The sequence below is a fragment of the Ylistrum balloti genome, unplaced genomic scaffold (assembly GCF_031769215.1).
Source record: "Ylistrum balloti isolate Yb309-2 unplaced genomic scaffold, AGI_CSIRO_Ybal_v1 Utg370568, whole genome shotgun sequence".
Lineage (NCBI taxonomy): Eukaryota > Metazoa > Mollusca > Bivalvia > Pectinida > Pectinidae > Ylistrum > Ylistrum balloti.
This window is the reverse complement of record NW_026782356.1, coordinates 1,841,656-1,859,024: the sequence shown is the minus strand read 5'-3', so window position 1 is coordinate 1,859,024 and position 17,369 is coordinate 1,841,656. Positions and strand designations below refer to the sequence as shown.

General features: G+C 36.5%; 1 protein-coding gene across 1 annotated transcript; it reads right to left on the bottom strand.

Annotated features, from left to right (window-relative positions):
• Positions 1–315: 315 nt before the first annotated feature.
• LOC132556435 (uncharacterized) lies at positions 316–1,437 on the bottom strand. The gene has a single exon (XM_060220846.1). It carries the CDS (start codon positions 1,435–1,437, stop codon positions 316–318), a length of 1,122 nt encoding a protein of 373 aa, XP_060076829.1.
• Between the last annotated feature and the right edge of the window lie 15,932 nt (positions 1,438–17,369).

The window sequence follows — 17,369 nt, the reverse complement described above, 5'->3', positions numbered from 1 at the left end:
CAAGCTTAATTTGTATGGCGGCTGTCAATAACGCATGATTTTATTGAAGGTCTGTTCTTATTTCCTTTGTACTTTCCACAAAGTTCTTCCCTATTGCCTTGATTTTCATCATTGTTTTAAAGATATAATAACGGTTTTCATTACACCTAGGTATTATTCACATAAATTTAAACTGGTTGTTATTTGACATCCAAGCAGTTTTGTAAAATCATCATCCGACATACGGTTAATTTATAAATTATGTTTTGATCGTAAAAACAGGAAGTGACATGTGTTAAGCCATGGTATATTTCGACGACATACTGCGACAAACATCTATTGAAAAGGAGCTAAAAATTGTCCCGGAAAAACTTTATGGACAGTGTATCTAGAACAAGGCCTTAAATGTTCTCCTTTTAAACAATACAAATCAGAATCTGTTTCCCGCAGGTACGCTGCAAATGTACCGAATCCGCTATTCGTAAGAATAAGAGCATCGCACTTCACTAATGTGAAGAAATCTAAGAACTGTTTCAGAAATCCCGCGCGTGGATCATTTCTACCCTTTTGATCAATATGTGTAATTTTTCCTGGAGTGTCAATTATGTTCTTAGGATAACGGTTCTTCGCTACATTCTTCATTTCATTTGCGTCTGATGCAATGAAGAAGTCATATTCCGATTTGTTCAATTTATCAAAATATTTCCATACATCATCGGTTGGAATTTTAGGTCGTCGGTCGTCGTACGGCATATTCTTATTTCCTCCTACACGTATATGAGCACAAGCTATCTTTGGTCTTTTCCGATATTTTTTCTGTAGCTCGTTTAATGCATTGCCAAGAAGAGGTGATGGTTTGAAGAAGAAATGAAACAGCTCCTTATACATATCGGCATAATGTAATTTTGTAACCCAAGCAACTTCATTTCCTATATGTGGTCTTTTTCTAAATTCATTTGTAAAATCCCAGTTAACACGAAGAAAGCTAACATCATCGTGAAAGTAATTGTTGATGTCAAGACTTCCGTTCAAATATTTCCTTAGTTTTTCAGATTTACGTGCGCTAAGATCTTGATAAGATTTTGTTCTGTTGAGAAGAATTGATCGGTTAAATCGCCAATCGAAATGAGCGGGGATTAGATAATCTTCTAGAGGGCATGGTTTATCATGGTTGATCAGTAAACGTCGATTGGTAAGAAGAGCCATGATCAGGGTGGAAAGAATTCCTGAAAGTCGGTCAGACCAACCACCACAAACACCGCTGTTGGCCTTGCTGCAGTCGTATACGATGTATTTCTGTTTTAGATCAGCAGCTGTTGTTAGAAAGGATTGTCCAATATGTCCTTTAAGATAAAGTTTTTCATTTTTTCTTGTGGTACCATAAGATTGTTCCTGAATTAGAATGGTGTCGTTGTTATATATGAGGTGCTTGTAAGAGTATCCAAGCAAAAGGCTCATGACTGCTAAGGACACCCACAGTACTACGATTAGCCAACATCCACATCGGACCTGCAATTTAAGATACATCTAGTTTACAAAATGTTGACGCAAAAGTCAAATTGAGACTCAAAACGTATCTCAAGATCTGACATAATACATTAAAAGGATTTTAAAGGGTTTTCCGTTAAATGTCATATAAATTTCAAAATAGCAAAATATCTGTATTCTTCGCGATGGCAAAACACCATTGATGAATGTAGATATATATGGTATTGAACGGGAAACCAGTGAATTCTCCTTTTATTGCATTTTCTAACGAAAAACAAATGCAAACAAAACATAAAAAGTGACATTAAAAACATTCGTTGATACAATATTGTTATAATTAATATATATATATAGCCGAACGCTGGAGATCCTGAAGTTACCTCTTTCCAGTTAAGATTCGCACCTCGTGCGTGTGAAACAACGCATATCATTAAATAGAGTCGTGAACATCGGTCTTAACTTATTGTCGGTCTTTTTAACATAATTTAATTAGGTCATTTTTGTTGGACGTCTGTGGATTGTAATGTCTGATGATATTTTCATGAAGACATTTTCATTGCTGTATTATTATACATCATATACATATGTACGTCGATAAAAAGACCTTCGTGAAGTGGGATGAACATGCTGACACATTACAAGAGACATTCTTTCATGAAAACAGTACGTTTTATTGAATTGACTTCCCTGATAAATCAGTTTTATTCAGTCATAAAAAGTATTATTTCAAATATATGTCTGCTGTCACCGGCTGCCATTTGTATACGATAATAACAAAAAATCCACATTGATATTGGAAACAGAGAATTTGAGTTCGTGTATTGTATTGTATATTGTCGGATGGTGTTAAATGAATTTATCATAGTTACGTGGAGACTGTTTGTAAACAGAAGCACGTGTTGGTTAGAATGAAGAGGTGTGACATTCAGGGTCAAGGGTTAAGCAGGACCAATCAGGGATTGGTTGTGGCAGAGTTTTGGAGGTCTCGTGCAAGTTAATATGCACGTGCTGTTAGTTTAATACAGGGTTTTAGGTGTTTATTGAATAGTCATTCGAGCCTTCGCGGTCATAGAAAACACTTGATTTAACATAAGCGATTCCGAAGACAATTCTGCTGTGAAAGTTATCGCTGTTGACCCTCCTCAGCTGTCTGCACGTGGTGACAGTGGAGTTAAAAGAGACATTTGACCTATTCAAAAGTTATCTACAAACCCAATAAGCTTCATTAAAACGGGAATTAACTGAGCAATGTGAAGATATCTCTGAAAGTACGACCAAAAAGTTGAAAGAGGATAGTTCTGTTAAGCTGAAAAGAATCGGTAATAAGTTGATATTTGACTTCAATAAGGACATTTAAACTAAGATAAATGGTCTTGACAAACCAGTGAAAAAGCGCAGAAGTTATCGGATATTATCAAAGAAAAACTTCGGAAACATAATAAACTAATTAGGTTAGCTGACAAATCAGCAGCCGGTTGGAATACTACGTGAGTACGAGTCCGATGAACTAGCGTCAGACTCTGAAGACGAAAAGCGCATTAGAAAAGCTGAGTCACGTGCCCTCAGGAGTATTAAAAGCAGGAAAAATGAGAGTGCTAATCACCACAGGTCCTTTACTTCTACTGGTCATATTCCTGACGGGAGAGTCTCTGGGAAAGGCACCTACGTAAGGAGAGGGTAATCTTTTTCATCTACTGCACGAGAACAGACGTCTTTCGTCCCTACAGTGTTGGCCAAGGTTCTAAACGCTTCGGCGGACAAACCCCACCCACACACACACACACACACTTAACACACACCCTTACGCAGGAAACGTTCCCTCCGGAGTCAAGGAGGGCACCAAATGATTTCTGTGAAAGGGCGTCTTAAGAATCATTTAGACATTTGGAAATGCTCACAGTCATATCCTTAACGAAATAGAAAATGGTTACGTCATACCCTTTACTGCCATGCCTCCTATGAGTTTTACATGTAACAATAGGTCAGCGTTAGAGTTTGCAGATTTTGTATCAGAAGCTATAAATGATTTTGTAAATAATCAGTGTGCTGTTGAAGTTACTTTTTGTCCCCATATCGTCTGTCCCCTGACAGTACCTATTAATAAATCTGGTAAAAAAAGTCTTATTTTAGACCCCCGGAAAGTAAATAGTTTCCTTATTAAAGACAAAGTTAAGTTCGAGGACGGGAAAATAGCCCTGGAATTCTTTACAAGTGGTTGTTTCATGTAAAAGTTTTATCTTAAATCCGGATGTCACCATATTGATGTTACTCCGGCTCATCAGACTTATTCAGGGTTTGCTTGGAACGATAGGTAGTATTGTTTCACACTTTTACCTTTTGGGTTGACTTGGTCACCTTACATTTTTACAAAATATCTTCGTCCTCTAGTTAAACATTGGCGATCTAATTTGGTTGATATTGCAGTGTATCTTGATGGTGGCTGGGGTTGCGCAGCTTATTTTGACGATAGTGTATTTAACTCGAAATGTGTTCACGATACATTGGGTAGTGCTGGTTTTATGGTAAATATAGAAAAAAATCTATCTGGCAGCCAACATAGAGTCTAGAGTGGTTAGGAATTTCATGGTCAGCAGTTGATTTTTCTATCATTATTCCAAATCCCTAGATGCAGTGTATGTGTGTGCTAGAGAAATTGCTCAGGTTACGGGAAGAGTAATCTCCCTTCCCCCATTGGTCGGTAATACCTGTCGACTTATGACGAGATTTTTACAAGTCGTTATTTTAAATAGACGTAGCTGGGATAGCTGTAGCAAAATATCATCAGATGACAAGTGTGTATCTGAATTATTTTTCTGGAAGAATAATTTAGACTGGCTAAACATTAGACATCTGGCTGAATTCAAAATTCCTTCAGTTTTTGTATATTCAGATGCTAGTAGTGTAGCTTGTGGTGCATATATTATTGACTCACCGCATAATGTTTTTCACAAGACTTTTTCACAAAGCGAAAGGCCTAAGAGCTCCACTTGGAGAGAGCTTAGTGCTATTGAGTTGGCTTTAGACACGTATAGTGATATTCTTAAGAGAAGAAGTGTTAAATGGTTTACGGACAGCCAAAATTGTGTAAAAATAATTGCGAGTGGTAGTATGAAAATGGATTTACATATTATCTCCTGTAATATTTTAAATGTATGTGCTACTAATGGAATATTTTTAGATGTTCAGTGGATTCCCAGGGAGAAGAACGAACAAGCGGACTATATTAGTAAAATCATCGATTACGAGGATTGGGGTGTAAGTGTAAAAGTATTCCAACTTGTTAATTCCTGGTGGGGCCCACACACTGTTGACCGGTTTGCTGATTGTCAAAATAAAAAAAATCACAGATTTAAGTCTAGATTTTGGAGATTCTGAGTCTGTTGATGCCTTTGCTCAAGACTGGCCGGGTGAGACTAACTGGTTAGTCCCACCAGTTTCCCTCGCTGTGAAAACCATTGAATATTTGATTTGTTGTAGGTATAAGGGTACCCTCATTGTTCCAAAATGGGTTTCAGCTTCCTTTCGGACTTTCATTTTTGATAAGATGACTGTTCGTAAAGCTTATGTAGAACATGTTTATGAATTTAAAGACGGAAGTCGAATTTTTGTTCAAGGTTTAAATCAAAATTCAATTTTAGAAAGTGGTGAACTTTCTGGTCATGTGCTAGCGATCAGATTGAATTGTACTAATTGCTGATATTGATCAATGCTGGATGTTTACACATGCTCCATATTTGATATTGGTTGATGGACCATAAGTACACTTGTGCAACTATGTGTGTGGGTGTTCCATTTGAAGGAACCGGTGCTCCATTTGAAGGAGTAGGAATCCATTTGAGAGATTCGGAGCCCCAGCTGACGGGGTGATATAAAACGTTATTGCTTAAAAATTATTTTCAGTTAAACAAGATTTTCTTGCTTAATTACCTTGTTTTTTGTTTTTACGATTTTCAGATGTATTTTCTGTGGGGATTTGAAATAATTCCAGTGTTTACGTATCTGACGCTCGTTTTGCGACTTTGGCTCAACAACTACCGGAAATCGTTCTGCAATCTCGTGCACCTAATGCCACTTCTAAATATAAATCTGCATTTAACAAGTCTTGTGCTTTGTATAATAACTTTGGATTGAATCCTCTTCCTGCCAAGGATTTCGACGTAGCTTTATGTCTTACAGATGTTTTGAAAAATCATCCATCTGTGTCGTTTTTTATTCCAAAGGTTGGGTGCATGATATTTCTGGTTTTCCCAATCTATGTAAATCTCCGTAGGTTAAAAGTACACTGGAGGGAGCACGTAGGATTTCAACCATACAGACTGTTTAAAAGGAACCAGTAACCCCGGAAATTATTAGGTCATTAGTAGATCAATTGGGTGGCCCGAATGCTGATTTGCCTACGTTACGGGTTCTATCTATGGTACTGATAGGGTATTCTGAATTTCTAAGATTTAGCGAATTAGAAGATCACATTTAGGCTTTAATGAAAATCATTTGTCAATTTCTATTCCAAAATGTAAAACAGATGTTTATAGGGAAGGTTCAGATCTTAAGGAACGGATCAGTGTTACCAAGATTACTTGGCCTTTGATTTTGGGGTAATTGTTTATCTTTTATTCCATCTTTGTCAATCGAAAATGTTGGACCGTAGATGGCCACTCCCATATATAGTTGTGGTGTTTTATATGATAAATGTTTTTATGTTCGGTTGAATAAAGTGAATTAGCGCATAGGGCTATTATATTCCGTTTTTATTGACTTTCGGATTTGATTAAAGAAAATTTTAATAATTCATGGTATATTTTATGAATAACAATTGTTGTTTGAATAACTTGTGAAAAAAGAATATACCTATTTCAGTGAAAACTACAGATAATTGTGGAAATCGTTAACATTTTACGGAATAGCATGCCAAGTCACATGAAGCGACTCACCGCTGCGTGAAAAACCCTCGCAGTTTCCTTTGCTGCCAATATCTAAATGCGTTCGATCGAAAGCTATACGTACAAACATAATTTGATTTCAACATACTTATTTTGTCAAATAAGTACAAATGGGCACAAGTTTGCAATTTGTGTTAAGCCCTTATTCAAAAATATACAGGAGAGGGAGAGAGAGAGAGAGAGAGAGAGAGAGAGAGAGAGAGAGAGAGAGAGAGAGAGAGAGAGAGAGAGGGGGAGGGGTGGGGTGGGGGGGGGGGGGGGGGGGTAGTCAAATACACACATCATAGACATTAACATAGACAAATATACATACTTACACTTAGAATGAGGACAGTCCCCCTCCAACACCGACGGTAGGAGTTGACACTACACACTTTTCAAAAACTTTCGACTTATCTACAAATATAATACTGTTGCATTATCTATGTCAGCCTGACACTGATCTGAGCCTACAAATTGTTTGCAACTGGCCTTCATTGTAACATAGGACAGGATTCGTTGTTGAAATGGTAATTTCAACAATGACATAAGAATTAAAATGTACATTCATATATTCGTTTGTTGTCATAAAATGTACCAGTTTTTTCTTCATCAAAATTCATTTTTGATATTGAAAAATCAGCACGGGTGAGATATTTTGAGACTCATGTCATCCTCAATTCAAAGGCTCTGAAAAGGTCTCAAAATTGTTGTAGGTTGTGAGCTGAACCACATTCACAATACGCATTGTGAGGCTGTGCGGATATATGTTTACAATACATTGTGGCGAAAAGCAATGACCCACATTTACAATTAACTTTGTCAGGATGAGCTGACCTATATCTACAACACACTTTGTCAGGTTGTACTGACCTGTATCTAAAATACACTGCGTCAGGTTGTATTGACCCATACCTACTAAACAGTTTCAAGTTGTGCTGACCCATATCTACGATGCGCTGTGGCACTCTATACTGATTCACATCTACAACACACAGTGGCACTCTGTACTGATCCACATTTACAACAGACTGTCAGGTTATAATTACCTACATCTACAATACACTGTGTAAGGTTATACTGACCTATATATACAATACACTGTATCAGGTTGTACTGGCCTATATATACAATACACTGTGTCTGGTTATACTGACCCATATCTACACCATACTGTGTCAGGTTGTACTGACCCATATTTACAACATACTGTGTCAGGTTGTATATCTACAATACACTGTGTCAGGTAATACTAACCCATACCTACTGGCCTATATTTACGACACTCTGTGTCAGGTAATACTGACCCGACCAATATCTACGATACACTGTGACACTCTTTACTGATCCACATCTACAATAACTAGAGCACTCCTTACTGACCCATATCTACAACACACTGTGTTCGGTTGTACTGACCTACATCTACACCACACTGTGTCAGGTTGTACTGGTCTATATCTACAACACACTGTGTCAGATTGTACTGGCCGATATCTCCAACACGCTGTGTCAGGTTGTAGTGACCTATATCTACAATACACTGTGTCCAGTTATACTGACCTATATATACAATATACTGTGTCAGGTTGTACTGACCCATATCTACAGCACACTGTGTCAGGTTGTACTGGCCGATATCTACACCACACTTTGTCAGGTTGTACTGACCCTTGTCTAGAATACACTGTGTCAAGTTATACTGACCTATATATACCATATACTGTGTCAGGTTGTACTGATCTATATCTACAATACGCTGTGTCATGTTGTATTGGCCTATATCTACAACACACTGTGTCAGGTTATACTGACCCATATATACAACATACTGTGTCAGTTGTACTGCCCTATATCTACAATACACTGCGTCAGGTTGTACTGACCTATATCTACAATACACTGCGTCAGGTTGTACTGACCTATATATACAATACACTGTGTCAGGTTGTACTGACCGTTATCTACTAAACACTGTGTCAGGTTATACTGACCTATATATACCATATACTGTGTCAGGTTGTACTGACCTATATATACAATACACTGTGTCAGGTTGTACTGACCCTTATCTACTAAACACTGTGTCAGGTTATACTGACCTATATCTACAATATACTGTGTCAGGATAACCAGACCTATATATACAGCACACTGTGTCAGGTTGTACTGACCTATATCTACAACACACTGAGTCAGGTTATACTGACCTATATATACAACACACTGTGTCAGGTTGTACTGACCCATACCTACAACACGCTGTGTCAGTTTGTACTGACCTACATCTACAATATACTGTGTCAGGTTATACTGACCTATATATACAATACACTGTGTCAGGTTATACTGACCTACATCTACAACACACTATGTCAGGTTGTACTGACCCATGTCTACAACACACTATGTCAGGTTGTACTGACCCATATCTACAACACACTGTGTCAGGTTGTACTGACCCTTATCTACTAAACACTGTGTCAGGTTGTACTGACCTATATCTACAACACACTGAGTCAGGTTATACTGACCTATATATACAACACACTGTGTCAGGTTGTACTGACCCATACCTACAACACGCTGTGTCAGTTTGTACTGACCTACATCTACAATATACTGTGTCAGGTAATACTGACCTATATATACAATACACTGTGTCAGGTTATACTGACCTACATCTACAACACACTATGTCAGGTTGTACTGACCCATATCTACAACACACTATGTCAGGTTGAACTGACCCATATCTACAACACACTGTGTCAGATTGTACTGGCCGATATCTACAACCCACTGTGTCATGTTGTATTGGCCTATATCTAGAATACACTGTGTCAAGTTATACTGACCTATATATACCATATACTGTGTCAGGTTGTACTGACCCATATCTACAACACACTGTGTCAGATTGTACTGGCCGATATCTACAACACACTGTGTCAGGTTGTACTGATCTATATCTACAATACACTGTGTCAAGTTGTACTGACCTATATCTACAATACGCTGTGTCATGTTGTATTGGCCTATATCTACAACACACTGTGTCAGGTTATACTGACCTATATATACAACATACTGTGTCAGTTATACTGCCCTATATATACAATACACTGCGTCAGGTTGTACTGACCTATATATACAATACACTGTGTCAGGTTGTACTGACCGTTATCTACTAAACACTGTGTCAGGTTATACTGACCTATATCTACAATATACTGTGTCAGGATAAACAGACCTATATATACAACACACTGTGTCAGGTTGTACTGACCTATATCTACAACACACTGAGTCAGGTTATACTGACCTATATATACAACACACTGTGTCAGGTTGTACTGACCCATACCTACAACACGCTGTGTCAGTTTGTACTGACCTACATCTACAACACACTATGTCAGGTTGTACTGACCCATATCTACAACACACTGTGACACTCTTTACTGATCCACATCTACAATAACTAGAGCACTCCTTACTGACCCATATCTACAACACACTGTGTTCGGTTGTACTGACCTACATCTACACCACACTGTGTCAGGTTGTACTGGTCTATATCTACAACAGACTGTGTCAGGTTGTACTGACCCTTATCTACTAAACACTGTGTCAGGTTGTACTGACCTACATCTACAATATACTGTGTCAGGTTGTACTGACCTATATATATAATATACTGTGTCAGGTTATACTGACCTATATATACAATACACTGTGTCAGGTTGTACTGACCCTTATCTACTAAACACTGTGTCAGGTTATACTGACCTATATCTACAATATACTGTGTCAGGTTATACTGACCTATATATACAATACACTGTGTCAGGTTATACCGTCCTATATATACAATTCACTGTGTCAGGTTATACTACAAGATTCAAGGTGCATCTTACATAATGTAAACTTCACTTTATAAACAACAATCGCCTACTTTACTATTCATTAACTTTTAGATGTTGGCTGAATTTGATAACAAAGCCCCATGCTTTCTCATACACGTGTATATATTCCTATTGGCGAACATATGATAACAGTAACGGTTGAATTGATATGACATCTATGGTGACGGACGAAAATTTATATGATGTGACGAAACAGCTTGATTCGTTCGTAAATATTAACACATTTGCCTAGGTAATTAATTCCACACTGTAATAGTAGACGGAAATGACGGATGTCATAATGATTGTTCTCTACAAGTTATATGGGGGGATGTGCCACAATAAAAATGACACAGGGATCAAGTTACCAAATTATCATAACAACGGAGAATATGCGGTATCGGTGGGAAGGAACCAACTGAGAGAAAGTAAAAACCGATTTTAGACGTTACATGTAGGAGGATGTGAAGGTAACGAGAAAAACGGTGTGTTACATGACGATAATATAAAGGTATTGAAATTGTGTATCCTCCCCCTGTGCTGCTCCAATAAACGAAATAACAGAATTTAAAAGTAAAATTATGTTGAATATAATCTGTTTATCACACATGCGGCTTAGCTAATTGATATAAATAACGACAAAACTTCAGAAGTTTATCACCAAAATCCAACTCTCCCCCATGCCTAGAATGAAAGTCACTATCCAAATTACCTTAGAGTCCCTAAAGTGTTACCACAATAGTTTCCTCAACTTTAATACAAACTCTGCCTTTCCAAATACAACTAAATTACTACCAGAGGCTGTAGTTAGTTTAACGTGACAGCATTTCAACTCAGGCTTAAACGGCTGGTCTAGTTTACTGTATAAGTCAACATCTACTAATGTTACCGACGATCCTGAGTCTAACAGGAATTGGTATTCAAAACACCTACACCAGCGAACAAACTAGGCTGAATGGAATTTAGAACTATGACGGGCTCTTTACTCTCAGATTCAGGAGCTGATACTCTCACCCCGAGACCAGCGTTGTCTGGTTCAATTAATGTCCTTCCTAAACACTTTTTAAGTCAATCATAGGACAAGTGACCCTTTCCAAACGTAACAATGTCGCTTTGAAACTGATACCCCATTAGGACTATTCCTTGCCTCTGAATTATTGCTATAATTGGAATTCAACATCCTATTCGGTTTCATTGAAGATGAGAGATGCCAAGTCCGGCTCAGGAGTGCCTCCGGCCGTATTAGTGGGATCGCTAGCAACAGACTGTAAAACATCTGGGGCTTCAGGGTTAAATTGTCTTGGTTTTTTTTTTTGCAAACTTAGTTATAGATTTAGCTCTTTCCCACCATTTATCAGGACTAATATTTTCTTCTAAAGAATTCTCAATTTTTTTAATATAGTTTACCTTTGCCTCACGTATCAGGTCAATAATCTCATTACGTATATTTCGAAACCTTTCCCAATAATAAGCAGTGTTTATCTATTTGGCTTTTTTATGTGTTCGATTACGCTGTCTTAATTTTGATCTAAGTATGTTGTTCATCCATGGTTTATCATTGGGAGGTACAGTGACAGTTTTAGTAGGAATGAATCTATTTACCTGATCCGTGATTGCATCAATAACAGAAGAATTAAATGTATTTGAATCTTGAGTATAGGATAAATCTAACCAATCAATATTGAGAAGGGCATTATTCATACTTTCATAGTCTGCTTCTTCATATTTCAAAACAGTTTTTTATAACATATTCTTTTAAACACTAAAAATGAGAAGCATGAACAGAGAAGTGATCACTACAAAATGGTGGAGATACAGGAGTGCTTTGTATAATATTTTGGTTATTAGTTAGCATGACATCAGTGGAGGTGGCACTGTCAGGTGTAATTCTTGTGGGTTCATTAATATGATTAGATAAATTATGTTTAATTAAAAGACGAGATAAATAATCATTTAATGGGTTATGTAACATGTTAATGTTAATATCACCTGTCAGTACCACATCCATTGGTGTATCTGTTGCTTTGATTAGTGTAGCATCTAATTTGTTCCAATATTCAACATTACTTTCTGGTCTGTATAAGCATCCAAGTAAAAAATTTATGGTTTTGTATTGAGACTTCTGACCATAATAGTTCAACATCATCGATTTCTAAATCAAATCTCCTATTTATCATTATTGTATCCTTATAATAAATGATGACACCTCCCTCATGTCCTGAAGTTCTATCTTTTCTCAGAGGGTTCAAACTAAAAGAGTGCATTGCTATTTCATTATTTGGTATTGGTGGATTGAGATGAGTTTCAGAAAGACAGACTATATCGTTCTCTTCAAATTCTGCCTCAACCAAAGCTGTTTTGTTTCTAAGAGATCTTACATTTAAATGAACTAAGTTAATATTTTCCATTGGTCCCGGACCCGGGTCTGATTCAATATCATGACATAATAACAGATATATAATGCAAATAAATAGCATAGACAATAAGTTACTAAACAAAATAAACTTATTTATATAGAACAAGTATAACGATATTCTAGAATAACAGAAATAGCCAAGATGAGTACTATAACAAGTCTGCCAGAGATCTGGGTAATCTAACAGTTGAGTAAAAACACAGGTCTTACCCATCGGTAAAATGAAGATCCCAGGTTGTAGAGAGTATAATACTGACTGCTTCTTTCCCCTGATTAAAATGTTGATGATCTAAATTTGAGATATCTATTTGTCTTATATTTCCACTGTGTTTAACATAAAATTTGTACGTACAATTCAAATATCTTCAAGTATTACAACGCGAAAATCTCATCAACATTTATACATGTATTTTCACTTACCACTTTAGACTGGTTCATGTTAGATGCGAGAGACAATTCAATCCAGACTGCTTTCCATACGATATATGCAACATGTATTATTGGTCTCATTCATTTTGTACATCTTGCTCTTGGCACTTCCGTGATAAGTAGACTTTGCTTCCGCAGGGGAAATCTTCAGCAAATCAATCCGGATGATTCACCGTCTACACGTCCGACATGAAGGTCGAAAGATATACACAATTCGAAAACTGTTCGACATCGTCTGATATTGCTAGTCTGTATACCTCGTAGGTTTCTTATGCTTTTGTGCTTTCAATGCATTTGTGTTCTGGGAACGGTGCCACATAAGAGACAGTAGACCGTTAGAGAATAGAGAGTGTTTCATAACAACAGTGATCTTAAAACTGTAGCATCGTCGTTTTGTACTTTTATGTTTAGGCAACAGTCAAAACCTATTGAATAGCTTAAATAACAAATACAGAAAGGATTCTTACCATTACATTAAACAAAAGAACAATAGAATCTTAAACATGTAAATTGCTGAAAATAATTACAATCTCTTTCCATCTATTTTGAAATCATAAGATCTAATCACAATTGTTGTCCGTAAGCTCGTCCCTAAGTATGTAGCCCAATGTACAGATAAAACATGTTCCATGTTATCATCCTTTTGAAAATTGTGTAATTGCATTCCTAATCCGATACCTGAGCTATGTTCAGAACAATCGATCATACCTATAAAGCAGTCACGCAAGTTGACGTTTGCAGTCAAACTTTGAACTTTGTCGGATCAAATCGCCATTCTACAATGTATCCCATTTATTTACTACAGGTCTTGCTCATACATCAGTTGTGCTATCGATTATGACACAACTCTGTTCATACTCTTCATGGCAGGTCGTGTTTGTTTTAGTCAGAAGCCTCGAACATTTCAGCCCATACTCTCATAGTGCCACTAAAGACAAAGTAAATGTACTATGAGTTGATTCCAAGACTACAGTCATATACGTTTAGTGACGCGATACACGTGATGTCCTTCATGGAACGTGCTAAATTAGCATCTTAACCTAGATTTACTTAAAAATTGAATCACGGTCAAAGAATAAGCAAGCATATGAATTCAAAAGGTATAAGCACTATAATCTCTCAAGATAGTAAATCAAAGCGCACTAACAACTATTGATGTGTCGAAACGACACGAATACCCCCTAACCCAACTCCCGCCCGCATCCCTACCAACCAAGAAAAACTAAATGTTATTGACAGTAGAATTGAAGATTCTTAAAATAAAGTTGATGTTCTGTCTGCAGATCTGGTTTGAATTCCCTCTTGTTTAAAAACGGTTATCCAATATTCTATGAAAAAAAATAATTCAGCTGTTAATAGACTCTCACCATCCTGCGTAGTGTAGAGTCATAAATTTTCATGGGAAATTCATTTTCATTTCATGGGTAATGTTACTCCGTGAATTCATACGTCCACTTTTAAAACAGATATGAGTAGAGAAATTTAGATATGTATCCACTGTTTCAAATATCTACAAAATGGTGTATTTTTTTAACTGTAAAATAGCGAATATTGAACCCAAAACATATACGATTTTACAGTGTGCTGTAACGTTTTTAATGAAAGGAGTTTTGATCTTCATTACATGGAAGGATCTACTAAAATTAACATCTTAAGTTAAAAAATTCAGGAGATTTAGGAACTTCTGAAAGTTAAAAATGATAACATTTGTATTCTGAATGTTACATGAAATCTGACTTATCGTATCATAAATTATTTAATCTTCTTTTTTATTTTTGTGATGCATTTACAAACATTTGTTTAAAGCTCTCTTTCTCTTGTAATTTGTATACTTTGGTGCTGTATAGTTGATATGAAATAGGCACCGCCTAAAAGCGAGCGCAAGTTGGTCAACAAGAACATTAAGAACCATGTCTGCACTAAATCATGTTTGTAAAGATCTGTTTTATATAGATTTTATCAAACCACCGGCACAAACATAAGTACCGATGTATCATCATCATCATCACCACCACCACCACCACCACCACCACCACCATCATCATCATCATCTTCTTCTTCTTCTTCTTCTTCTAGAAAACATTGCATCATCATGACCAGACAGTGGTTTAGTAGTACAGTTGTAACACAATTGTCTTTCACCTTGCCATCCGTGGTTCGATTCCCTGAAGGGATCCGGGTTTCCTCCCGCTATCTGATCCCTCGCAGGCTGACAACAAGTTGAAATAATAAAGTTTTCAATCATACAACATGACAACAAAGATAAACAAAACAAAAGACGACAAGATAACACAAAGCGTGACAATATCCCCATTTAATTTTCTATTCCTAGTATCTTTAATTGTTCCATACAAAATGTTGAAACGGAGAACGTCTGATACAGTACTAGCTTGATACATATATAAAGTTTTGAGTAACGGGTAATTACATTACAGGTGTTTTTAGAGAACTGGTCTGAAAGAAAAAAAACAATTGAGCTTCGTAATTTGGCCTATCTGTTTCCATGGTAACAGAAAAAGTATTTAAATGGAGATCTTACCTATAGTAAAAGACACTATAAGATTAATAAGTATTAAAGTCTTAAGCATTTATCTTGAACTATTTCAAAGCATTAGATCAGAAAAAAAACTTTGAAATTGTGTTATCTGTTTCCATAGTGATAGAAAATGTATGAACAAAATATTTTACAACATATCTAGACTATAAAAAAGTGATGAAAATATCTTCAAAATAAATGTGCAAGAGTTTCCCTCTCAGAAATATAGAGATTGCAGAAAAGCCTAACTATCCGCTTTGCTTTAAAATGAGATGAGTTTGTAGTCAAAATATGGCGAAAGACAATATAGTCGGATTTGTAAAGGTGGTGCTTATTTCATAAGGAAAAGTTGTACTTTCTTATATTTTTTTCTTTAAAAAGCTTAAATTCAAGTATGTTTCAAACTTCCTATGTTTTATGTTATTACTGAAGGGAAACTCTGAAAACTGTTACATGTAAATCCAATCGATTTCGAATTTAAGTTGTTATTTTGAATTTTATCATCTAGTTATTCTGTTAAAGAAAATGAAATGAAAATTATTTTTAAACTTTTCCTGTATTCTGTATTGAGACATCGCACGGGTTAAGGATTTAAATTCTTTATCATTATAATCTCAGTATTGAACATTTAGCTCAGATCTAGCCAAAAATGCCTATAAAGAAATTCAGGACAAAGAGAAATCAGGTACCTTTTGTATCTCGGTTTAGACTTTAGCTTAGCTAATTGCTTTGAAGTACATATACTATTTTTCCTGTAGACGTATCATGTCATCTTATAAAGACAATCAGACAATGAAATTACCTTAGATGACTAGACCGGTTGACATCCCATTATAAAACACCCGGCCGAGTGCAATTTAAGTACAATAGGTTTGCTATAAATATTACCTAATGGATATCCCTACCCATCCAACCCAACCGTCCAACAAACTACAGCCGGAAGTCACAGGACCACGATCAGGAAGTGTCACATTCATATGCCCTGAGGAGCTTACCGTTCAATGCACCGATGTCAACAAACACCTCAACCACACCGACCACATCACAATTTGCAGCTGCAGCTTCATCCTCATCATCAGCAGCAACAACAACGACATCATCAAACGGACCAGTTATATCTAGTGGCAACTTTTCGTTGTGTTTGACAAATCATAAAATGCTTAAGAACCTTCAGTTTTTAAGCAATGTTGGCTAGTCTTGGTAGGAAAATAGGGGTAAAGTTGTAAACACTGCCGAGATTATTCTGTTATACATTGTAATTCAGAAAATCAATATATATAGAATCTAGTAAGTAATGTCCACGGCATGGTTCAAAATTGGTACTTGATCCTAACAAACAAACGTTCGTTGGATGCGTATTACTGGAATAGATATATGATCAATGAAGTAATAGCAACAGTACATATAAGCGAAATTACAAATTTCGAGGCAAACTGTCCCTTTATCAAGGCATAAATATCAAATAGATTACATCACAGACATAGAACATAAAACAAATAAAAAGTTATAAATCTATAACGAGAGCGGTGGTGTAAATTTAGGTGTTACGATAATCCCCTCGGCCGATGGACGCCAAAGGCCCTTTATAGAGGACAAAGACCGTCCCAAAATATCAAAAATGTTTTACGGCAATATCCGTTTGTTTTGCACTCCAGACACTGAGCGTATATGTGATCGCAACGAAAACAATTGTA